The following is a 25,142-nucleotide window of genomic DNA, read 5'->3' on the forward strand; positions in this document are numbered from 1 at the left end:
AATGTAGGGTTTAGAGGGTTACTGTATGGAGGCTCTGAAAGTATTGGCGTGCGTGTGTATTTTTTTAAAAAATTACACAGATTTATGACACAGTAAAATGTCTCAGTGTGGCGTTCAGAAAACCAAAAATATAAAGAATGCACAAAATAATAACAGTTGAAATAACAGTAGAATGCCAGAAGATATTTTTTAAAATTCGTTCAGAAAAGGCTTGAGTAAATGAAAGGGTCATAATCACGCTGAAAGAGTAGGTTGTTCGAGGAAAAGTATAATAGGCTGATGAGATAGCAATACTAACTGCACCATCTGGACCAAACTCAAGGGCAGCCCCATAGAGGGTGCATTGCAGTAGTCAGTTCCTGAGATTTTCTCTGCCCAGGAATGGCCATAACTGGCCAATCAGCTGAAACTGGTAGAAGGCACTCTTAGCCACAAGTGACAAAAGTATCTCTACAAATTCGTTCCTTCAAGGAAGCACAACCCTGGTCCAGAGCAGGTAATGAATGACCAACTTCCTGACATGGGAACCGCCTACCCACATGGTTTACCTGTTGCTTTATCATCCTTTGCTTTGTGACATACTTTGCATACACAAGTTGTGTTTTAAATAAATATAGTTCTATTAAATGCTTCCTATGTGTATACTGCCCTTTCCTGGTTTTGCTCTGAAGGTTTCTGCTCTACATTTCGGTATCCTCACAGTGTTGGATGAGGGTACAAATCCCCACTCAGCTCTGAAGCCCAGCAGGAGATCTCTAGTCACTTCTAGGCCTAACTTACTTCACAGAGTTATTATGGGGCATAGGAACCAGCTCCTAAAGGCTGAGGTTCCTTTGCCGCTGCCCTACCAAATACTTGAGGTGGTCGCATCCCATAGTTGATGAACATTGCCATTCAAATGGTTTGAGAACCCTGTAGCCCACCTTTAGCCCCTTGGAGGAAAGGTGGGGTATAAATATAATTTTAAAATCCTTTAGAAATTCTTGGGGGCACTTCAAACAAAATTCTTATTGGGCACTTACATTGTTGGGAGTTACCAAATAATAATAATAAAAAGCACTGCTCAGTCCTGTATCCTGCCTTTCCTGGGTTCCTGTACAGGGCTGGCCAACTTCCAAGAGACTGTGATCTACTCCCAGAGATAAAAAGTGGCAGTGATCTACCCCCTTTTTGGGGGGTTGAGATCAAAGTTGTTGACCTTCTTCAGGGAGGAGAAAAGCCCCGTTTTTAGGGGTGCAGGGCAAAGGTGTTGAGCTATTTTTAGGGGAGCCAAAGTTTTTTAACTTCTGTGGGATGAGCCACTGATCTACCGGTGATCTGCCACAGACATCCAGTGATCTACTGGTAGATCATGATCTACCTGTTGGACGTGCCTGCATGCTTTTTGGCCTGCTAGAATCCACTTCACTGCTGCTGTTCGTTTGCAATAAATGCTTTTCTTATCTCAACCGTCCTTCTGCAAAGAGATCTGTCTCTAGCTGCTGGTGTCCTGGGAGCGCAAACGCCCCAAGGCGTTGTTTGTTGCGAGGCTCTGTCCGCCCTTGAACCATTGGAAAGATGCACTCCCTTCTCCAGGCTTAGGAGCAGAAGGAGCTCCCGCACTAAGCTTGAAAAGTTGCAACACCCCAGCTAAGAGAAGGAAAGGAGATGCCCGAGTCCCCGCCCCAAGAAAGGACGCGTGCTCGTTTCCCCTGGCGCTCTGCGCGCTTGCTCTCACCTCTCGAGTCAACCCGGCCGCTCTTCCCTGCAGCCAGCGCGCCAGGTCCACGCATTTCTGCAGCTGGAGGCGCTCGGGTGGCACCGTCCTGGCCGAGGAGTCGTCGCTGAATTCGGACTCCCCGGAGGAATCACCGACAGGCATAGCCTCTGCCCTGAGGAGCAGCAGCAGCAGGAGAGCGACGGCAGCCCCAAAAACGCCTGATGGGAGAAAAAGGAGGAAGTTAGGCAAGCTGAACCAAGGAGGTTCCCGCCGGCTGCGTGCCAGGCTGCCCGGCCAAGTTGGAGACGCTCCCTTGCAGAACGGGAGGAGCCCGCCAAGGCGGCTGCCAACTTACATGCCAGCGGAGCCTGCATGGCCTTCTCTTCTTAGGCTTGACCCTCTTTGCTGCCTCGAGAAGCTTTGTAGCTTTGAGGGCTGTAGAGCTGAGTGAGTTGTAGGGCATTTCTGAACCTATTTATTGGATGGGTCTGACTGCACTTGGGGAAATCCAACGTTGATTAAGAACTACCGCGTTTTTTTTGCGGTGGTTTCTTTTTTTTAAAAAGTAGTATAATGAACCATGGGGGCATCTGCTGGGAAATACTGGAGTAAGGCGTGAGGTCACAGGGAACTGAAGATGCCTTTTAGCCTACTTCGATTAATGTTCTTGTGGACCGCTTACAGACTTTAAAGGGAGGCATGTGCAAGGGAGACGGATGACCCCTCTTTCATTTCCTCTCTGTGTGTGTTGGAGAAAAAAAAAAAAGTTCTCATGAAGGAGTGAGAGTAGTCATTTGAGATAATAAACAAAAAGCAATTCAGCTTTTTCTTTGGAAAAGCTCTGTTATGGAACAATGCTGGCTATGGGGAAATCCTAGTCCAAACTGCATCCAAACTGTTCCATAGCAGCAGGGAGTGATCACACCCACCCCAAGCAGCTCCTATGACTGTGCGCACATGTCATGTATGATAAGGATGCGTGGGAAAGCACACGGCACAATGCAAAAAGTAGGTGGGAGCCTCTGTTGCAAGCACAGAAAGGGCTGCCCTGCAGTATGGAGAACAGAGTAATGGTACACAGCACATGTGCAGCCCATTGGGGACTCGCCTCAGGTGCAATGATAGCTCCATCAGTATTTGATCAATGCCTCGGCCACCTATGAGGCCCAGGGCATCTTATGTGAGTGCCATGATGCTTGACAGTGCGCTTCAAGACCTTGGAGGCTTCCAGCCTCCTGCACCTGCTAGAGAGCTGGCTCACAGGCCACCAGTGGCTCCTGGGGAGATTTCTTTGGATGGATGGGATAGAGTTGTCAAGGGCCTGCGGGTCATTCTGCTCTCCTCCACTGATAATACAAATTACTAATCAGTATGCAGAGATAGCCGTCCCTTCTCCTTCTGACACACCTCTCCACCCAACACTTCTCAGCCTCCAGGCCCTTGTCCAGGGTCCAAACAAACTCATAGATCCACCCTGAAAAAAATCTTAGTAAATAGAGTTCCTGGAATATGTCAACAGCACTCTGGTCTCTCGCTGTACATAAGGCTTGCTTTTATGATCAGTTGCCAAGGTTGAGGGAGCCTCTGCAGGCTGCTCTTCTCTGTTATCCTGGGATCATATTACCTGTCCTCACTTCAGCCTCTGATTTGTTCACATGCTTAAAGTGTGAATCAGGTTGAAGGGAGTAGAAAGATCATATGTTGCCCTTCTGTGAATCAAGGTGCTGTACGTAGTCAGCAAGGATAAATGGCTGAAATGCACTCAGTTTTCTTTCTGTAGATAGAGGTCTCTGAATCTCAGTGGCTTAAGAAATCTCTCTGTTAAGACATTTTAAGGACATCTTCACTGCAAAATGCTAAAAAAAGTGGTTAAAACAAAAAGCAATGGACATCAAACAGAAAAATAAAAAACCAAAGGATTTTCTCTAATATGCTTATTATCTAAAGCATTTTTACAGCAAGTGCCGTGTCAGCTCGCTTGCAGATGATTAAAGTCTTGGTAAAATACTTAATGGTAACACATCACTAACTTTATATATTGTTAAATACAGATAGAGAAAAGTGATTTCTTGCACCATCTTATTGCAGAAAGAAGCACTCTGGTTTAATGCCCATGACCTGTTCCATGTACACATACAGAAAGTCATTGGAATCACACGTTTACGTTAGGCTAGTAGATAGTTACCACCAACCATCATGACTACCTCTATCCAGGTTATTTCTGTATAATGCAACAGGAATTTTGTGGCTGTTGCATGGCAAGATCTTTGGTTCCTCTGCTTTGTTGCCACACAATACAAACTAGTTGGGAAATTTTAATGGAAGAATCTGTTCTTCTCCCTTCTACTCCCCTTTTTTGCTTTCAGCTGAAACTATTTTTAAAAATGACAACTACAGGCCTCCTAGATAGTATATAACTAGACATTTGCTCAAAGTACTGTACCACACAAATTGCCTGTGACGTACTGGGGAACTCTCTGGGTGCATTGCAAAACCCTTAGTCAGTGCAGCTTTTCAGATTTTTATGCTTACTTCCTGGAGAAAAAATGATATGTCATGTTGCCGTTTGGCTTTGTAGGACATAATTTTTCTATGTGGAAAGTATTCAAATCAAGCCTTCTGTTCTTATGAAAAAGCGGAACAGTAAACAAATAAAGCCAACAGAGTTATAAAACGTCTTCTGCATTACTTATTGGAATTGCCACAAAATCAGTGCCAAGGATTAAAAATTGATAATGGCCCTTTAAAAAAAATCTTTATATGATAAATTGCCTTGAACAATCTTATCAAATCCTACACAGGAAAATGGGATGGCAATGCTAGTGGCACTGTGACCTCTTTTTACTCTTAAGTCACAAATGTTGGGTACACACATGACGTAGACCATACAGTTGCCATGAGACAGCACAGCCAGGAGCAACAAATGTGAAGAGGCACTATTTGTGTGATCAAATGCAATCACAGCAGTAGATATACACTTGCTCCAATTACTGCTATGGAGGCAGTTCTTATTTAAAAGGATGGCATTTCATATGACTTTTTGCTTTTGTTTCTAATTAATTGTTTTCATGGCGGTTATATTACTGATAGTTGCTTTGATCTGCCAGGAAAGACAGTTGCAAAATCAGTCAAATCATTTAAAGAGTGCTTTCGGCACGCAGTTATAGCACTGGAACAGACCTCAAAAGCAATCTAGTCCAACCCTGTGTGCAGAGAATCCCAATGGGTAGAGCTGAGAGAGATTCACACACACACACACACACACACACACACACCAGTTTCATCCAACCAGGCCTCTGTTGACAATCATAGAATTATAGAGTTGGAAGGGAACTTGAGGATCTTCTAGCCGAGGAGTAGTCAACCTTTTTATACCTACCGCCCACTAATGCATCTTCCTTGATGGTAAAATTTAGTTACCGCCCACCAGTGCTTGATGGAAGGAGGATTCAGCTTGTGCCGTAGAACCCCCTACTGCCCACCTAGAATCCTAAAGCGCCCACTAGTGGGCTGTAGGGGCCAGGTTGACAACCCCTGATCTAGCCCAACCCAATCCAAAGCTATTTAAAACAGGGGGATGGTATGGGGCCAACCAGCAGCCTGTTGTGGATCAGTTCTATGATTGTCAACAGCAGGCCACTGAATGGTAAAACCACAGCTATCCAGGACTTAATCCTGGTTCTTTGATGATAATAGAACTGTCTCTCCCCTCCATAGCTCCCTCTGCCTCTACAACTCTGATGGCTCCTCCCTGGGTCTCATCACCTCCTCAATACCTATGAAAAAACATCTCTCCTTCCTGCACCTGTACCAATAAAAATAAAATGCAGATTTGAGTTTACGTGAGGGCAGGGGGACAGGCCCTCACCCACCCACCCCTGCAGAGCATTATAAATGTAGCCTTCCAACTTAACTTAAGGTTGTCTCCCACCCACCACAGCACTCCCCATGAGACCCCATTGCACACAAATCATGTGCTGGGGGGGGTCGTCAGTATTGAGGAAAACATTGAATCAGGGTTCTAATGTTGAATTCTAATGGTGTGCCCTCTGCAGCTGCTTCAAAGGGCACTGCTGCTATTTAAAGGAAGGATTTGATCATACACTGGCAAATTCAGCTGTCTGTCACAATTATAGTTGATTAGAGGGTCTTGTGCAAAAAGTCTGCTCCCCAAAAATATTGGGTTTATTGCAATAAGGAAAGTGAAGGGGAGATGCGGCTGAAACCACGGGGTGACATTTGGTTGGCGCACTGTCATCTAATCTCCACTCAAACAAATCAAGATGAATGCTCAGTAAACACAGTGCCTGGAAGTGACCTTACTGTCTTCTTACATTTTCTAGTCTTCAGTAGAAAATTAATTAAAAACGTTCAGTTTCTTGGTTGTTGCTTCAAGTGCCCAGCCTAAAAATAGCCTAAGAATTGCCATTGACGCTTGTTTTGGGGAAGTTCAGATTTTTTCTCTCTCCTGATAATAGTTCCGAAAATGATTTCCCCCGAAGGAAGGAGGGGACATTGGCCCATTCAAAAAAATAATAATGAAAGAGATACAAAACTGTGAATGGTGAAAGAAAACAGCCTGAGTTTCTCTGGACTCAGTTTTTTTATCAATGATCTAGATTAAGAGGAGGAAGGAGTCCTTCTCAGACTTCGTGCTGGTCCACACTTCTGCTTGTCCTGGAAAGCACAAGTCCAAGTGGTTTTGCCTTTGTCCCACCACTTTCCCCTGGAAAACAAATGGGAATCTGCAGAGAAACCAGGAGCCACTTCCCCTTTAGTCCCACAGAGCTCTGTGAACCTGCACAGCAAGCAGTTAGCATTCTTTCTTTCTCTCTCTCTCTCTCTCTCTCTCCCTCCCTCCCTCCCTCCCTCCCTCCCTCCCTCCCTCCCTCCCTCCCCCCTTTCCAATTACAAGGGCCATAGGAAATGGATGGTGCCTATGCTGTCTTCAAAGGCAGCCCTAGGTATAACACATTGCAGTAATCTAACCTAGAGGTTTCCATAGCACAGACAACAGGAGTTAGGCTATCCCTGTCCAGGCAGGGGCACAGCTGGAGCACCAGCCAAAGCTGATGGAAGGCACTCTGTGCCACCTGAGCCTCGTGCCACAGCAATGGACCCAGAAGTACCCCCAAGCCATATACCCTCTCCTTCAGAGGAAGTATAACCCCACCAAGATCAAGCAACCTCCCATCCATCTGGTCTAGGGAACCACCCATTAGCAGTGCCTTAGTCTTTTCTGGATTGAGCTACAGTTTGTTGGCTCTCATCCAGTCTATTACTGAGGCAAGACAACAGTCCAGCACATCACTGCCTCACCTGCAGATGTAAAGGAGAAGCAGAGCTGAGTGTCATCAGCATATTGCTGACAATATACTCCAAAACTCCAGATGACCCCACTCAGCCGTTTCATATAGATGTTAAACAGCATGGGGAGTAAAATTGGACCCTGAGGAAACCCCACATTGAAGGCTGCATGGGGAGCGCTCCACACACATCACCCTATGGAAATGACCATCCAAGTAGGACTGGAATCACTGCAAAGAAGTGCCACCCACCCTTAACTAGGACAGCCGCTCCAGAAGGATACCATAGTTGATGGCATCAAAAGCTGCTGAGATGTCTAGGAGAATTAACAAGGACACATTCTCCCTGTCTCTCTTCCAACAGAAGTCCTCTGTTGGACGATCAAAACAATTTTCTGTGCAAAAACCAGGCCTAAACCCTGACTGAAATGGATCTAGAAAATCAGTTTCCTCCAAGAGCACAAGGATCTAGAATGCAAGTGGTTGTCCTGACTGATCCAACCACCTTGTCCACATCCTTGAGCCTTACTAACTTTCAACCTTATGGCCACTGTGTGTGGTGGGGCTATTGTTTTTGTATGTTATTATGGCATGTATTTTTGTGTTTTAATATTTTAAACTGCCCTGTGATCCTCGGATGAAAGGCGGTATAGAAATTTAATAAATAAGAAATAACAACCGAAACTCATCTAATATAACAGGACTATAATCTATAATAATAATAATAATAATAATAATAATAATAATAATAATAATAATAATAATAATTTATTATTTATACCCCGCCCATCTGGCTGAGTTTCCCCAGCCACTCTGGGCGGCTCCCAATCAAGTGTTAAAAACAGTACAGCGTTACATATTAAAAACTTCCCTGAACAGGGCTGCCTTAAGATGTCTTCTGAATGTCAGGTAGTTTCTTATCTCTTTGACATCTGATGGGAGGGCGTTCCACAGGGCGGGCGCCACTACCGAGAAGGCCCTCTGTCTGGTTCCCTGTAGCCTCACTTCTCGCAACGAGGGAACCGCCAGAAGGCCCTCGGCGCTGGATCTCAGTGTCCGGGCTGAACGATGGGGGTGGAGACGCTCCTTCAGGTATACTGGGCCGAGGCTGTTTAGGGCTTTAAAGGTCAGCACCAACACTTTGAATCGTGCTCGGAAACGTACTGGGATCCAATGCAGATCTCTCAGAACCGGTGTTATGTGGTCCCGGCGGCCACTCCCAGTCACCACTCTAGCTGCTGCATTCTGGATTAATTGCAGTTTCCAGGTCACCTTCAAAGGTAGCCCCACGTAGAGCACGTTGCAGTAGTCCAAGTGGTGGTTGGTTCACTATGGTTCACTAATCACTATGGTGATTAATCAAATCCTGTTTATACTGATGTGGAAGTAAGTCCCCTGAACACTGAACACAATGAGCCCTGCTTCCAATTAACCATGTAAAGGGTTGAATAATATTTTGTAAGGGCAAGTGAGGCAGCCACTGAAGGCACATGTTTTACAGTTAGCTTTCCTGGAGATTTGTATATTTTATTTAAGAGATCTGAATACAGCCGGTGTGCCATGGATGCAGGCTTCTTGTTTATGCTCCAGAGCTATTAAAGAGACAGAAACCACACCCAAGAATAAAAATCCATTATAAATATGTGATCTTCTCTCATCTTTGAGGAGCTGTCCTGGGCCACCAAATTGCCTAATGGACTTTTGACTTTTCTCTGCTACAGAATAGCCTGCTGAAACTCAGAATCTCACACCGACTAAACACCCACCCACGTCTGGCGCAATGTTAAACTTCCTCACAATGCTTAAAGTCATGATTTTTTTAAAAAAAAACCCACAAAAAAACAAAACTCCTTTTTCAAATCCACTACCAAATTTATTACGTAAGTCAGAGTTTCAAGTCCTGGCCTCTTTCAAAACAGAGAGTGAAGGTGAAAATACACATCAGGGTTTTAGAGAAGTAGGGATACTCTGAACGCCCTTCTACTGTGAAATGTTTAAACAGACCAGTTTCTTTTGAGACTTGAATTCTGTGATAATGAAAGTTTGTTATATTTGAACCAGATCTGGCTGTTTGTGGCATTGGCTGGCTGTCCTCCCCTTAAGTTTACCAAGAAAGCTTATCGCCATGTCCAGAGTACTTACAAACAGGATAAGCCTATGAAAATCGGTGCACTTTTTAAAGGGTCAGGCTAGGGAGTATATGTCCCATCGCAAGTGGCGCTGTGGTCTAAACCACTGAGCCTCTTGGGCTTGCTAATCAGAAGGTCAGCAGTTCGAATCCCTGTGACTGAGTGAGCTCCCGTTGCTCTGTCCCAGTTCCTGCCAACCTAGCAGTTCGAAAGCATGCCAGTGCAAACAGATAAATAGGTACAGCTGCAGAGGGAAGGTAAACAGCATTTCTGAGCACTCTGGTTTCCATCAGTGTTCCGTTGTGCTAGAAGTGGTTTAGTCATGCTGGCCACATGACCTGGAAAACTGTGTGTGGACAAACACTGGCTCCCTCGGCCTGAAAGCGAGATGAGCGCTGGACCCCATAGTTGCCTTTGTCTGGACTTAACCGTCCAGGGGTCCTTTACCTTAACCTTTATATGTCCCATGTGAAGCATGAGAGGAGGAGTAAAAGCTCATCCAGACTCATCCAGGAAGCCTGGCATCCTTTTTATGGTGTGATGATTTGTGATGATAATGGTATCAAGGCAATTATATGTAATCCCATTTTCAATATACTTGAAAACCTACAAAACCTTTGGGGTGGGCATACGACTAGTCCTGTAGCTACTTGATGAAATCCTGTAACTTTTCATAACACACAGCTTTCACAGCCTTCCCCCCCCCCCCCGCTTTTGTTGCTTTGTACCACATCGACGAGGCCAAGAGGGCAGTCTTGTCGTCCAGAACCTCCCTTCATACACACCGTCTAGGCTTGTGCCATGGAGAGCTCACTTCAGTGCTGCTAACACAGCAGTTTGACTTCATCCCTGGAGACACACTCCTTTGTCTCTGGAGACAGACAGATGCCAACCAGGGCAAGATGGCAATCAAGGGGTAACTTTAGGGAAGCATAGCAGAACAATTAACAAATCAGAATGAAGTGCAGACAGTCCAGTATAAATCCACCACAAATACTCTGTTATTGCGTCTATGACATGTTGCAGAATATACCTGTAAGAAAAAGCCAGCCTGATTTCGGCTTATACAGAAACACCTTAAGACTGATGGCTACCGACAGCCTTTGATTAGCTGCTAGTAATGTCTGTCATTTTGAATGCTAGGCTCACCCCATTCCAAGGGACACATAGCCAGCTCTCTTTTCATATTGCCTCTGTCTTCAGTCTAGATTTTAGCTGCTGCCCTTTGCTTATGAATAAATACTGACTACACAAACACACACACATGCTGTATGAGCGAAAGAGTGCTTTGTGGTATTGTGGTTAGAATGTGGACGTGAAATGAGATGTTCATCATTTGGTTGCAACACTCACTGCTTATCTTTGGCAAGTTGCTACCTCTTAGAGTTGTGAAGCTGAAGAGCAGTGAAAGGGTTGCAGATAATAATGCATATAGGGTAGCTGGTAGGCAAGATACAAAATAAATTGCATAAACTCATATGCATCTGATTGCTAGCTTTTCATATTGCTAGGGCTGAATTCTATACCTATTTACTTGGGAGTTCAACAGACATTGATATTGTTCTGCTTTCTGTTAGCTCCACTGAAGTTACTCTAGTTGGAGCCCTGCATGTTGAATGTGTTGCTTCACAGGTCTTAGTAGCCAATCCCACTTTCAAAGATCACATCTTGTAGGAGACAGAGAGCATCCCTTTAATTCACCCAAGACTGTGGAGATCAAATCTGAGTCGGTTCTGATAACATGTTTCCTTGGTTTATTTAATTTCAGTATCATTTATTTACAGCTGTTGTCAGCTGGGGCTGATGGGAATTGTAGACAAAAACATCTGGAGGGCACCAGGTTAGTGAAGGGTGTACTGTAATATAAATGAAAACAAATCAAAATGCAGCAAAGAAAAATCCCACAATCAATAAAAAAACCAACATCTAAATGGAAGACATATAGGATTATACAGCTTTTTTTTTCATTTCTTTTTTACATTGTCCGGTTTCTGGAGCATCTGAAAACTAAGGTGCAGTGCAATCCTGTACAGTAAATGTCTACTCAGAAGTAAGCCAGATTAAATTCAATTGGATTTACTCCCAGGTAAGTGAATATAGGATTGCAGTCCAAAAGGTTTAAAATCAGCAACAAAAAACAACTTAGAGAATGTTTGCTGAAATGAAGCAATCTTTGTTGTCGATTGGAAAGTGAACAGCAAAGGTTGAGGGGTCCCTGCTGCCGCAATTTCTAGTGTGTGTTAACATCACAATGACCATACATTACTCAGAAGTAAGCCCCGCTAAATTCCATGGCTTCTAGATGTGATTGGAGTCTGAATAACTGAATTGCTTAGTTTTAGAAGTTCCAATTGGCTTAGGGTGGACTGATTGACAAGGAGGACTTATCAGTGTTGTGCTCCCCCCTATACATTTTTGCGCATTTCTCCCTCTCTCCCTAGCTTCTTACAGAGTAAAAAGGAAGGGAAATGAGCAAACCAATCCACTGCCCTACCAAAGCCATTTCTGAGGGATTGAGGTGCTGGAGACAGAGGCTAGACCTGCAGATGGTGATTGTTTTGATTGGCTAAGCAGAGGAGATGGGCAGAAGCATTTAGGAAGCCTCTTGGTTGGTGGAGATGTATTAATAATGACTGTAGACAACAGGAGAAAGACTGGACTATGACTCTGGAGGTTTTGGGGGGGCTCAGAATCTTGGGGGGGGGCTCAGAATCTTGGGAGGGCTATGCCCCAGTTTTCCTAACAGAGGGGCCTCCACTGTACACCACACAACTTGACAGGTTATGTACTCTTATTAATAAGGTAACAGATGAATCACTATATCCTGAACTGAACACTTGCTGCATTGCAATACTTAATAAGAAAGGAATTTATTTATAGGAGAGGCATACAAAGGGCAATGCAATAAATAATGAACTAAATCCTGTATACAATCATTTCCACAGATCACTTCTCTATGAAGGGATCGTATGTGAACTTTTTCAATGTGCTCATTAGACCTAGCTTGAAAGCCAAACATGGACACTTGGCCAGCAGAAATTGAATATGTATTCATTCTCTTCTATCGTCCCAGTTTTAGTTGTCCATACCAACACTTCTTTGGAAGTCTTCAATCAGACAGTTCAGTCTGTACCAATACTGACTCATTGCTTTTATTAATGCTTGACTCAATAGAAGGCAAATATGTCTATGCTGCCAGCAGAGTTGGATTACCCAGGGAATAAAGCAAATTATATCTTCAGAAACACTATAAAATTAATGAATGTTAAAATTATGCTTGGATTGGTAATAAGTGGTAATTAGTGACAAAAGCTAATAAGATTATGTAAAATAGGTATTGATAAATGGTTAAAAATATCGACGTAAAATATGTTATGGTATACAGCTAAAATATTTGAAAAAGGGTAAGAATTTGCTGAATTAAGTATGTAAACGGGAATACAAAAGGGGGGAGGTGTGAGGAGGTCAAGAACATAAGCATATGAATTTGAGGATACTGGGAAAAATGGATTTGTTTTATTTTTTTTTCTAAATCTAGCTTTTTTAATTAGCTGTTGTTTTTCTTTTGTGTATTTTTTTGTGTTTTCTCTTTTGTAATGTTCACTTTTATCTATGGCTTTTTGTTTTGTGAATTTTTATTTTTCTCTTTTGTAAAACTTCAATAAAAAAAATTATTAAAAAAAAAAGAATAAAGCAAATTAACCCATTTTAAAGCATTTCTAATAAAGTGGTGCTGCCCTCACCCCAGATCTCAACCCCATGGCACATTTGGGTGACTGCTATGCCTACTGGCCTTTTTATAACAGGCTCCACCAATTGCCCATCTTGGGGGGGGGGAGGGAGAACTTTAAGATCTATTTTAAGTTTCTAAACAACATACTGTATATGCCAGAGGTGTGTGTTCTGCAGCTGGTGCTATTCCTGAGAAGACTATTCGGCAGGTCAGAGACCACTGAGCTTCCTTTGAAACTGGATTAGCAAGGCCTCCCCAGAAGAGTTTAAGTCATGGGTAGATTGGTACAGGGGAAACCAGGTCCCAATGAATGCCATTGCACAATGTGGGATTTTTCAAAAAGAAAAAAGGATGCAGTCATGGGAATATATACACTCCAACCCCAAATAAATAAACAAACAATTTAAGATTATTCTGAAATGATGTTTTCAGACTGAAGACAAAATCAGGACAATGTGTGTTGCAGGCAGGGGTACGTGGAACCACAGGAAAAGGAAGTGTGTCCCAAGTATCTCATTCCTAAAGTTGCTCTTGCACATAAATTAATGGCATGGCTATGCTTGTCTCATGTATCTTCTATATATACCCACCAGAATATTAGTTGGAGTAATTGCAACCAGAGTCTTGAGTTAGCAAGGAGACAGTCAGTTTCCTTGTTTAGCATTCCACTGTATCCAGAACCACCATCCCCTTTTTTCTTTATAATTCTGTGTAGGGGATAACTGGCCTTCCTATTATTATTTATTATTTATTGGATTTAGATACCACCCTATTCTTGGAGGTTTCAGGGTGGTTCACAGTCTCTGTTCCTTGGAACTGATTTCCCATCTCTGCATGCGCTTTTTAACAAGGCTTGCCAAGTACATAAACTTTCAGTTGTTGTTTTCTTAATAAAGGAAACTTCTGGCAACTTGAATGCTGACTAATACATTGGTGAATGTTGTCAAATGCTTTCTCTTAGGAGGTCTTAATCTGAAGACTATGTAAAAAAATAATAATCCCTTTCTTTCACCCTTGTGTGTTCTTCCCTTCTATGGTTGCATGTAGGACTAAGCCATGGTTTTACACAGCACAGGTTAACGATTAAGCAAATCATGGCTTCTTGTTTCTCCAATTCATGATTTGTTTTGCAGAACAAGGTGAACATCAGGCGTGGAGTGGTCAAACCAATAATGGTTAAGGAATGGTGATGGGCTCACACATGGGAAAGGAGTGGAGCAAGGGGGAAGCTGCTCGGACCTATGCATTATAGGCTCGGGACAAGCGGAAGTGTGATTGAACCCCTAGTGGCCTCTTTGCTTCAGCAATCTATTTAAGTGGGTTGAGTTGCTTCCTGTTACTTTTATTAGACAACCAAGAGTCAGAAACCCATGAACTACTACAGATCACCAAGTGATCTAAGCAGACACTCATCTTCCATCTTTCTGCGGCTACGGTGCAGGTTTCTCAATATGAGGCTGCTTTTCGTATCTTGTCTGAGTAGCGCACAAGACCAAGGGGTGTCGAAGAGAAGACAATCTGAAGTATAGGAATAACTGTGGGTGTAAGCCAGAGACAGAACTACTTCTGGGAAAGATATGTTAAGAAAGATGCATCCTGAGATAGCGGTTATGGGAGTACAATCCTAAATGATTCTAGATGACTGATTCTGAAATAAAAGGGAAGAATCTAAGAATGCATCCTAAGCATGCCATTGTTTGGCTTTCTCAGGAAGTACATATATTTAGGTGAGCCATGGTGGAGGTTGCTTAGCAACCTGCTGTGTCAGGGAACGCTACTTGCAAAACAGAGTTTGACAGCCTTATGCTTCATGCGCTTTTCAATCCACAATATTTCACACAACACTGACTGCACTTTCATATGTTCCGATCTTCAGAGGTGACATACAACATCAAACTGTATTAATGGAATGGTGCTGTTATCTCTGTCACATGTGACATTGTCCCCCAGTTCCACGGGACTGGGAAGAATGAATTTGAGAATGGATGGCATCACGGTCTGCCTGTTCTCATTATAATTTGTCACAGGCTGTTATCCATGAAGTGAGGATTTATTCCACGTGTCAAAAAGAAAGAGAAGTTGTGGGAGAAACGTGTGTGTTTGTACAGGCCGAGAAGGCTACAGATTCAATTACAACCTTCCCTGGCTGATTTTCACTGTAGGCCCAATTTCAACATGACAAGGTTGGGCAAGAAGAAATTACCCATGCTGCCTTTCATGTACCAGAGTCTCATATAAACTGGGCCCTCAGCTGGTATGTGTACATTTTAGCACAGCTGGGACACATGGCCCAGACAGGTGCTGCAATAGTGTGCTGTCACTACACACATAGCAGTCATTTTTAAAATGCTGGACATGTGCAATGCTGCACAGGTAAACTCCCCTTGTCCTCCTACAACGCATTTAAATTATATCATGACCATTATTTGTTATGGCATGTTAAGGGGGAAAAAGGCAGGAGAAAGGAGTTGTAACAACAGCCAATTAGATTGTCCAAGTCATATTTATCAGTCTTCATCCTTTAGCTGCACTCTGCAACAAAAATATTTGGGGTCCATGGTGAAAATATATTAAAGTATCTTGAAGAAACCCTGTAGAGTAGGGCTGGCTACTCTGTGGACCTCCAGATGTTGTTGGACTCCAACTCCCATCATGTTGGCTGGGGTTGATGGGAGTTGGAGTCCTGCAACATCCGGAAGGTCACAGAGTACTAGCTGCCTTTGCTATATAAGACATGAACTCTCAGGGTCAACATGTTAAGGAACTTCAGAGGTTTCTGGTTTGCTAATTAGCAACTCCACAGGGCTGCTTTCCAGCTTGGGGAATTGGGGCATTTGGGCAAGTCACAGGGTATGCCTATCATTCGAGAGAGTACAGTATGACAACAACCTCAGGCAGCTGATGTTGGGTGTTATGAAAGGGAAGCAAATTGTTTTCTAATTTATTCCTCTTGTCAGGGACGGGAAGAGGCACTTGTGAGATTTTCTGCTTCAGGTGTCAAAGTTACATCACCGGCCTTGGGCACTATGATTAAGCACCTTGACTGAGTTGCAAAATTTATTGGGCTGGTCCTGTTTGAGAGAAAAATTAAAATCTTTCCCCACCCTGAGGCTGTTCAATAAAGGAGGAAAGAACTAAACACACTGTATTAGAACACTCCAAAGCAGTCCTATGAAATGTTCGTTTGCAAAATGAAGCCAGGGAAGATCCTGATCATCCATTTTCAGAGTCAGGACTAGTTTAGCTTTCATAGGTGGAATTTTAGATATGACACTGAGCTACACCTGAAAATTAGCTCAGGCTTAAGAGAGATGGGGGGGAGGGAGGGAGGGAGAGTTAATAATAACAAAAGGAGGAGGGGTTTGGTATGTATGAAGCAAAAGGAAGAACAAGGAAACAGTAGGTCCATAGAGAAATGTTAGCAAGTGGCAGAGAGAAAGTGGAATTGCTCAGTTGCTACCGTACTTTGTATCAGTTTATCACACAGGGGAAACTGTGTTCTACCCTAGAAAGAACAAATCAAATTATGGAGAAGTAAAAAGTAAAAAGATAGCATGGGATTATCTAGCCACTCTAAATGAAACCAAGTCTTCAGGGCCAAATGAACTGCATCCTGATACAGTGGTACCTCTGTTTACATACACTTCCAGTTACATATGCTTCAGGTTACAGACTCCGCTAACCCAAAAATAGTACTTCGGGTTAAGAACTTTGCTTCAGGATGAGAACAGAAATTGTGCTCCGGCGGTGCGGCGGCAGCAGGAGGCCCCATTAGCTAAAGTGGTGCTTCAGGTTAATAACAGTTTCAGGTTAAGAACGGACCTCCGGAACGAATCAAGTACTTAACCCGAGGTACCACTGTATACTAAAAGTACTATTAGATGTAATCTCATGTTTTTAATTTTCTTGGAAAACAGGTAAAGGAACACAAAACCAGAGGTGGCCAAATGTTGACCCCATCTTTAAAAAAAAAATGGAGGGAGGGAATCTAGTCAACTATCCATTGGGCAGCTTGATGTGAATACCTAGAAAGATTCCAGTTTTTATAGAGTTGTTAGAGAACAGTTCCAAAGTGTTAAAATGTAAGTATTTCTGACATTCGGTGATTGTCGGTGATTGGTGTCAACACAGCATGATAACCTGTCAACGGGGGCGGGGGGGGAAGGTTTTAGGAGGTAGTCATCATACTAGCTAAGGATTACAATCAGTCATTATTTGGGGTTTGCTTATAAAGTCCGCAACCTGCTTGCACAGGTTTCACAAACCACAGGTTGGGGAACTCTGCCCTAGATTGGGAACTAAGAAGATAGGTAGGTGGGAACTGGTCAAGGACTGACTGAGCTTGGTAAGGAGGTGCTCCACCTGCCCTCCACTGGTCATCAGGCCTACTTGGCATCCTTTCACACATTGATATGATTAGGATTGCTCCTGCGTGGAACATGGAGAAGCCTTTACAAAACAATGGCCCTGCATGTTATAGTCAGAGAGGAGGCTCTCGCCGATCCATCTTGTGTTCTTGAAATTTTGAGACAGTGCCTTTTTTTTAATATAATGACAGTAACAATATTGGGAATCTGCAGAAAAAGGAGAGGTGGTTCCGACATTTACATTAGAAAACAAAACAAAAAACGAATCTAAGGAGGACTAAAATTCACATTATTGCCTGTTAGTACAGGCAGATGAGTTTTCCTGTGAAAGTATTAAGCAGCTTTGTCATGACTGCCATAATGATATGCTGCATAAAATCAATTTCATGCAGCAACCACATTCATTGGGGGGGGGGCAGTGTGTGTGTAGGGTGGGGGAGCCAAGAGTTGTTGTTTCTTCTGAGAAGTGTTCAAGAAATGCTGTACCAGGTGGGAAGATAATGAATATGCCCGAGGCTTATTCTTTTGCAGGTGTTTCTGAACAATTCCACCTCATTTCCTTCTCAACTCCCTGTCCTTTGTCTTTTGCCCTTCAGGCAGAGAACCTTTGAGCAAACAAAAGGTCATGCATAAAGCATCTTTCTGTTAAACTTAGCTAAAACCAGTCTTGCAAAAAGAGATTTTAACTACACCGTTGGGTCATTTTTTCTCCCTTTCCAATAAGCCACCTTTTCTTAACTGGGCAAATCAATGCAGAATTTGAAATAAGAACCCCTTCCTCACTTTAGGACTTCTGGACAGATCTCTTCCAGTATCACAACAGGCAATGTATCCAGACTACATTAAAAAAAAAAAAGCAATTGCACTTAGTCTTACAAAGGGATCCAATAAGAGTACGGTATTTTGTTTTGTGACTCATTCCCCAAAAGCTACTTTGTACCCTCATGGTTTGGTCCTAACAAGAGCCCTTGGCAGCTTGCAATTAAATTTACATTTACAATAAAATGTGAGAGCACAGAACAGAAATATTAAAATATTAAACACAGGAGTCTGTGATGAAACCATAAATATCACAGCTAGGTGGGAGGATTCAGCAAAGACCCAAACCCTAGCTAAACAAAAGCATCTTCGAATTATGTTTCAGAACTTTACATATTCAAAAAATCAATTGAGAACTAAACATCTCTGGGGTTCTTTCCACAATTGAGGTGGCCAAAAATGAAAAGGTTCACTCTTGTTTCCACTTAAATTCCATCTCTGAACATGGAACAAGGCCTCAGTTGTTGAACATAAGGGTAAAGGCAGGTTTATATGGGACTGGAAGAATGGGTCCTCAGATATCCTGGTTCTAAACTATTTAGAGCTTAGTGTAATAAAAAGCACGTGTGTTTCTGTCTTTGCATTTCTCTTGTTGTTGGCTCCAAAGCTCTAAAGTCTTGTCTACCTCAGTGTCTGATATGCTGTGGTGCCATTCTCTTCTTCTTCTGCAATTCCTGTTCTGGACTCTGAATCCAAGACTCTTCGGTTGCTTTAAAAAATTGCAAAATAAATAGATTCTGTAATTAGGAATAAATAAATAAATAAATCTAACTTTCCAGATTTATGTAAAATTCTAACCCTAGTCTGACTAAGTGCTCTTGGGTAATTGGCATTCTTCCTGGAGTTAGTTACACTTTAGAGAAATCATTAGGTGACCAAGGCTGCAATCCAAACTTCCCTTGTGCTGGGATGAGGTAGAGGGTGTTGGATTGGGCAAAGTTGTCCCTCTGTTTCCTTCTGCAGGCTTGGCTGAACTTCTTTCAGCACAGATCTCCCCCTTATGCCCACCAAATGGGGTATTCCCAGGGCAGGCACTGAGCTGGCCTGGAATCTGCTGGATACTGAGTCACTCTCACAGCCTTTACTGGCTAGCACTGGACATGATCCCGGCCTGATTGCTGCACCAGCCTGGAACTGGCACAGGGATAAGGTCCCAACTGCCTGTCTTCCTGCTGCCGCAACTGTGTATGATAGTGACTCTGCAGCATTTACCTGGGAGTAAGTCCCACTGAATTCAGTGCGACTTAATTCTCTGTAGTCGTGGCTGGGATTGCATTGTAAGTCTGGCTCCAACCCAATATTAATAGAAAGGGCTGGTTTTTCAACTAGGTTTTCTTTAATTTTAGTGTTCTCAGTGTAGAGAAAGATATCTGAACTAACAACGAATGCTCAATGATGGATGCTCTGACCTCTGATTTATATGCCCAGCAGTATGAAATGTATCTTGGCAGCTGACAAACACCTTTCACCATCCTCATGCCATTTTTGGCTCCGGTGATCTTTAATTATGAAAAGCAGGGTGATGATAATAGACATTAGCATCTATGCGACAGTCCATATCATCAGAGCAAAGCAGAAATGTCTCATGCGCTGATGTGTTGGTAGATAATTAATATCACAACTTTCATTTCACTGGGTATCTCTTCCAATATTTGAGACAACTGTTAGAAGCAAAAATGTAGCACAAATGGCAAAGCTTTATTGTGATCTGTAAGTGATAACATCTAATTAAATCTGTCTGATCCTATTACGCAGCCAGTTGCACTATCTTATTAACTGTCACATACCTGGATTTTATTTGAGGCCTGTTTCCAATGCCCATTACTAATTTCTGTCTCTTCAACCTTTGCCTTGCGTGAAACTACAGTAAACAATATGCATGGGAATCCAGTGCTTAAAAACCCATTCCTTTGTGTCTAGTTACAGTTTTAATTTATTCTCTTGACTCTTGGCTGAAAGATGCTTTTTAAAAAGTAAACATTTTGTTGTAGGCTCAGGACAAAGAGTTAGATGGCTTTGCAAGGGATTAAGTACGTAAAAATCATCTCTGTAAGGTGTACATTTTGAACACAGAGAACTACCTCCACACAGTTCACAACTGTGGCAGAATTCTGAGGTTTCTCTAAGTATTTGTTAAGACAGTCTCAGGAACACCCATGTATAACTTATTTTACAAGTGAAATGACCTGTAGCATTGTTTAAATGCCGGTCTTCCTTAGCCGCATGGTCCTTTCTCCGCTCAAAAATGATCAGGCAGAGCAATCCAAACTACAGGAATCTGTGGTTGTTGGTAGTCTGTCAGTGGAAATACTATTGCATCCAAAACTTGCTCAGTGGTAGCTGAGAGGGGCTATAGCCTGGGGAAAGCCCATGTGCTCAGTGGTACCAAGCACATGGCCACACATTCTAAGCAGCTCAGGGTCAAATTAACTGTGTACCTCTGTATGAAATGTCCTGGCCACTGAGGGTCCTCTTCTAATGTCACTGCTATGCCACCTTCTGAGTTGTGGTTGGTAGAGACGCATGAGACAGTGTTTTCTAACTTCCAAACTGTGGAACTTCCTGCCCTGGGAGATCCATCTAATTTCCTTGCCTCTGAGTTTCTGCTGGCAATTGCAAATGTTTTCATTTAGGTAGATTTCTAGCCTGTGTAACTGTCTTTATTTTGCTTTCTGGGTTCTCTGAATTTATAGTTTTTGCCCACCTTATATATTTATTCATATTTTGTTGTTATTACAGTTTATAGTTTTCTCTTATGTTATCTGTCTTGAGTGTTCTATGAGTGGAAAGGGCAGAATATATATTTTTAATAAATCAATAATGTTAATATTATACTATTTTATTTTTTTATATAAAACGAGGGGCTGCCTATTTCCCCCCCAAATACTATGAAGTGTGATAAACTCCTAAACTCTGCTTGCCTCATTTGTTTCCTTCTGTTTTCAACTTCCAGGAACGAAAGAAGAATATCAAAAAACCAGTAGTCATAGTAGGCAGGATATAATTCTGAAAACAGGATATTTATTTTGAAATTGTGCCATGGAAACTGTATTGCATATGCCCATGGAAAAAAATATGAATGAAACATGGCAACTGGGGTTTTGAAATTCTGAAATATCCTGAACATGAATAGAGTTAAGAATGGTTTCAATACTTTAATTCCCTCACTCCCTTCAGATTTCTGAATACGAGAAGCAGTGGAATCAAAGCCACACAGACGTCACTGGAGGACAAGGAGACAGGATGTCAAATGAGAGAAGGCTTTTGATGTAACCGAAATGTAATCTATTTCCCCCCCTCAAGACATAGTTTAAATTTCAGTCATCCTAACTGTAAACCCTCGAGGTGACTTAAGTTTTTGTTCCTCTTTTTCCACTTTCTCTTTCTCTTTTCTGTATGAAATTAATGGCACCACAATTCAAAACCAGAAGGAAAGTAGGTAGATCTGTGTGAGGCAGTTGTTGGCATTCCTCTGTCTCAGGAGGCAATGAAGGAGTGCACCCTTGCAGGTGACGTCAAGCAGGGTTGGAGGAAGCGGGGTGAGGTGGGGGCGGACCACCCCAGGTGTCTTCGCTGAGGGGGGTGCCATTTGGTGCACCGCCTGCCCTAGACTCCCAAGCCTACCCCAAGCCGTCGGGGGAAGGGGGCATTCCCCCCTTCCTCCTTTGTTTTTGCAGCTCGGGGGAGGCTGAAACATCTGTTTGTGCTAGCAGGAGGCTCCATAGCCAGATGTCTTGGGAGGAAAGCTTTATTTAGGAGCAAGGAGAAGATCCAGCTGTAAACAGTGACCAAGCAGATGACCAGAAAGAGCTGGAGCTAGCAGTGGGACTACAAGTCTCTCTGTTTTCTCTGGACCCTAACTGGGTTAACAGCTCCCTACTGAGTTCACCCTGGCACAGTTCCTGAAACTTCCCGGCTTAGCTCCAGCACTAGGTGCTGGCTACGAACACTTGCAATTGCCAGCAGAAACTCAGAGGCAAGGAAATTAGATGGATCTCCCAGGACAGGGAACTTATTATTAAGCTCTTAAGCTCTCTCTCTCTCTCTCTCTCTCTCTCTCTCTCTCTGTGTGTGTGTGTGTGTGTGTATTTAAGCTGACCATGGAATATATTGAGCTAGAATGGCTGCCATGCTCATCTGGTTGTGTTCTGGTCAAGTTTCTGCCACCATTTTGCATTACAAAAGCATGGCAACTTCGTAGAGAAAATTGCCTTTATATAATGATAGGTGGTTGTAGACTGGAAATAGGATTGGATTGCACTTTTCTCTGCATGCCTGATATTGTGTTCTGCTCCTAAGTATTGCTGCAACAGTGGCACAAGACTTCAATTTTCTGTTGCTGATTCCATGTGACTCACGTCCCAGTATCTGTAGTCTGTGAAACAGGGGCTGTCATTCATCATATGTGAGCCATTTATCTGGCAGAACAAGCTCTACATTTTAAAGGTTCAGCATGTTCTCTTGTATTTAGCTTGACTCATCATTTTCCCATTCAAAATCAGTTTCTGCTCCCATGAGAAATAACAAAAATACATATTTTAGTAATGTCACTGTATTCTGTCTAATGTAACAGCAGTGATTTCAGATTTTGAATCAGTTATTTGGATCAGCTGGAAGTAAAAAAACAAAAGCAACCTCTCTGCAATTAAGCATTCTTCATATTTTGCGTGTCCTCTTATTTTTTTCAGAGCTGTTGGTGACTAGTTCAATTTGAAGTCTCCTATTTTGAAAAATCAGTATGAAAACAGAGGAGAAAGAATGGGTGTACCGGCAGGCTGAACAGAACAAGCATGCATAAAAGTAATACTGAAACTACGGAGGAGCGCAGAAAGAAACACATCAGCAAGACAACTAGGATAAAGATGATGTTCTACAAGTATAATGATCAGTCCATAAGCAGCTGTTACTAATGATAACTAAATGGAATTTCAGTGTTCAGAACCAGTATACCTTTAAGTACTGGTAACCAAAAAATAGGATTGCCTTGCTGCCCTTATGCCCTCCTTGTGGTTATAAGAAAAACAACAACAATGCACTTAAACAATGCTGCAGCCCAAATCTCTGCTCTGCTATGGGGCAGGGGTGAGTGGGTTGGATGAGTAGGGGAGTGCCTCTGCCCAGACCAAAACAGTTCTGCCGGCCTTTGCCTGCGGTGGCAGCAGCTGGTAGAGCTCCCCACCTGGCTTCCCAATGTTGTGTGTTGCTGGCAGTTACAGAGAGGGCAAAAGGCAAGGCAACAGTGGCAGGAGTGGTGGGTTGGCCCACACGGCACACCCACCTCCCCACTGCCTTGACCCTCGTTCTCTTGGTAGCCAGCATTGGGAAACCAGGTGGGCAATGCTACCACACCTGATCTACCCACCCCTGGCTGCTGCTAGCCTGTGGAGTCACTTCATCCATGCCAGGAGTGCTTGCAGGAGCCGGGCCCTGTGACTGGTAGGGCCTCGCAGGACTGGGGCCTTCCTGAGTTTGGCCTGGAAGGGCAAGGCACGGCCGCGCAGGTGAGACTTGACAGAAGACTCGTAGCACCTGGTGGCAAGGGCTGGGAGGGGTATATATGACCAGCATTTCCCTCTAGCTTTTTGCCACAGCAACATGCTACCCACCTAGCTGTGCTTCAGCTTCCTGACTCCTGGTCTTCTGACTCTTGGCTTCCTGACTCCTGGTTTCCTGATTCGTGGACTCTTGGCTTTCGGATCCCTGGACTGCTGATTCCTGCTTCCCATCCTCTACCCTGGTCCCGACGTACCAAGCCAGGACTCCGACTGCCTGTAACCCGGACTGTGACAATCCAGCACTGAGCTCCCCATTCCACCCACCCAAAGTGCAAGCGGGTGGAAGTATTTCTGGTGGGATTTTAAGGCACAAAGACTTAAAACAGGGAGGGGCTGAGCTGGCCTGGGACCCACCTTCCACCTTGAGCAGCGTGAATGGCAGGGCCGTGGGTGCGGCAGTAGCTATGCTGCTCCATCATTCCTCATTGCTGCCCAACCAGGGTTAGCCCTGTTGTGTGTGTGTCAACTCAAATCAGTTGACTCCCAAGGTTACTCAAACTGCCTGTCAACATTTTCACAATTAGCTTGCTTATTTTACTTTGAGTATTGTATATATCTATACTAGCTTTCCTCTACAATGCTTTAAAAACTTTTATATCCCTTGAAAGTGCCTCTTATCACCATGCAAGTGATACCAACTCATGTGAGGGTAACCTAGGAGACCAAAGGCCCATATTAACCTGTAGCTTTCATTAACAACACAAATGTATGCCAATAATGCATTTAATGCTATTGACCTAGTAATACAGTATGTTGCACTGTTGTAAGGTTGTTGTTTTTTTTACCCTTTTCCTGACCATGCTAAAAATATACCAGAGTTCTCTTTCCAAAGAATTTGCTTTAAAGAAAATAATTGTTCTGAGGAATACTGTTTATCAGCAGATAAACCATTCTCTAAATTCTTGAAGTTAAGCCAAAATAGTCCCACATGTCAACTTGCTCTAGAAGGATTCAATAACCGATGTGGAAATTGTTAATATTTCATATTCCTTTAAAACTTGGATGATACTTAAAACAGCTGAATTTCATTTAAGATGAGAAAATTATGGTATATCCCTCCCCAATCTGTATTGATACTACCATATAAAGTCAGCTGAGAACCATATTTTACCCTTCCTTGTACAATTTGTCACTCATTAAAGCAGCATTCGTAATCCTACATAGCTGAGAGTAAGCACCATTAAATTCAGTGGAACTTCTGAGTGCACATTGCTAGGTTTGCACCTTAATACAAAAATATTTATATTGGAAGGGAGAATGTTATCAGGCAAATTCAACTGACCAAAAGCTAAAGCACTAACTCTTTGCTGATATATTCATACTTTATAGCTGGCTTAACAATTACGTTGAAAAAATGTAATCACAAATCAGCGCTGGAATCTAGTTTGGAATCTAGTTTGGAAGGATCTCGGATCATAACAGTTTGTCTTGGCATTCACAATGTCAAATCTACAGTGAGAGAATCTTCCCCAATTAAGGGTGCAATTCTAGAGTTACACTGAGTCTCGGGGCCATAGGATCTGGGATTTTGTCT

The 25,142-nt window shown here is 43.0% G+C and overlaps 1 protein-coding gene across 1 annotated transcript in view; it reads right to left on the minus strand.

The window, feature by feature from the left end:
- IL6 (interleukin 6) overlaps positions 1 to 25,142 on the minus strand; it is a 76,262-nt gene that overhangs the window by 8,012 nt on the left and 43,108 nt on the right. The window contains exon 3 of the mRNA XM_083578934.1: positions 1,718 to 1,917. Coding sequence (XP_083435060.1) covers positions 1,718 to 1,861 — 144 coding nt within the window. The 5' untranslated portion in view covers positions 1,862 to 1,917. The remainder of the gene's footprint in view (positions 1 to 1,717; positions 1,918 to 25,142) is intronic.

This window comes from Podarcis filfolensis, assembly GCF_964270895.1.
Source record: "Podarcis filfolensis genome assembly, chromosome: 12".
In the NCBI taxonomy this organism is placed as follows: Eukaryota; Metazoa; Chordata; class Lepidosauria; order Squamata; family Lacertidae; genus Podarcis; species Podarcis filfolensis.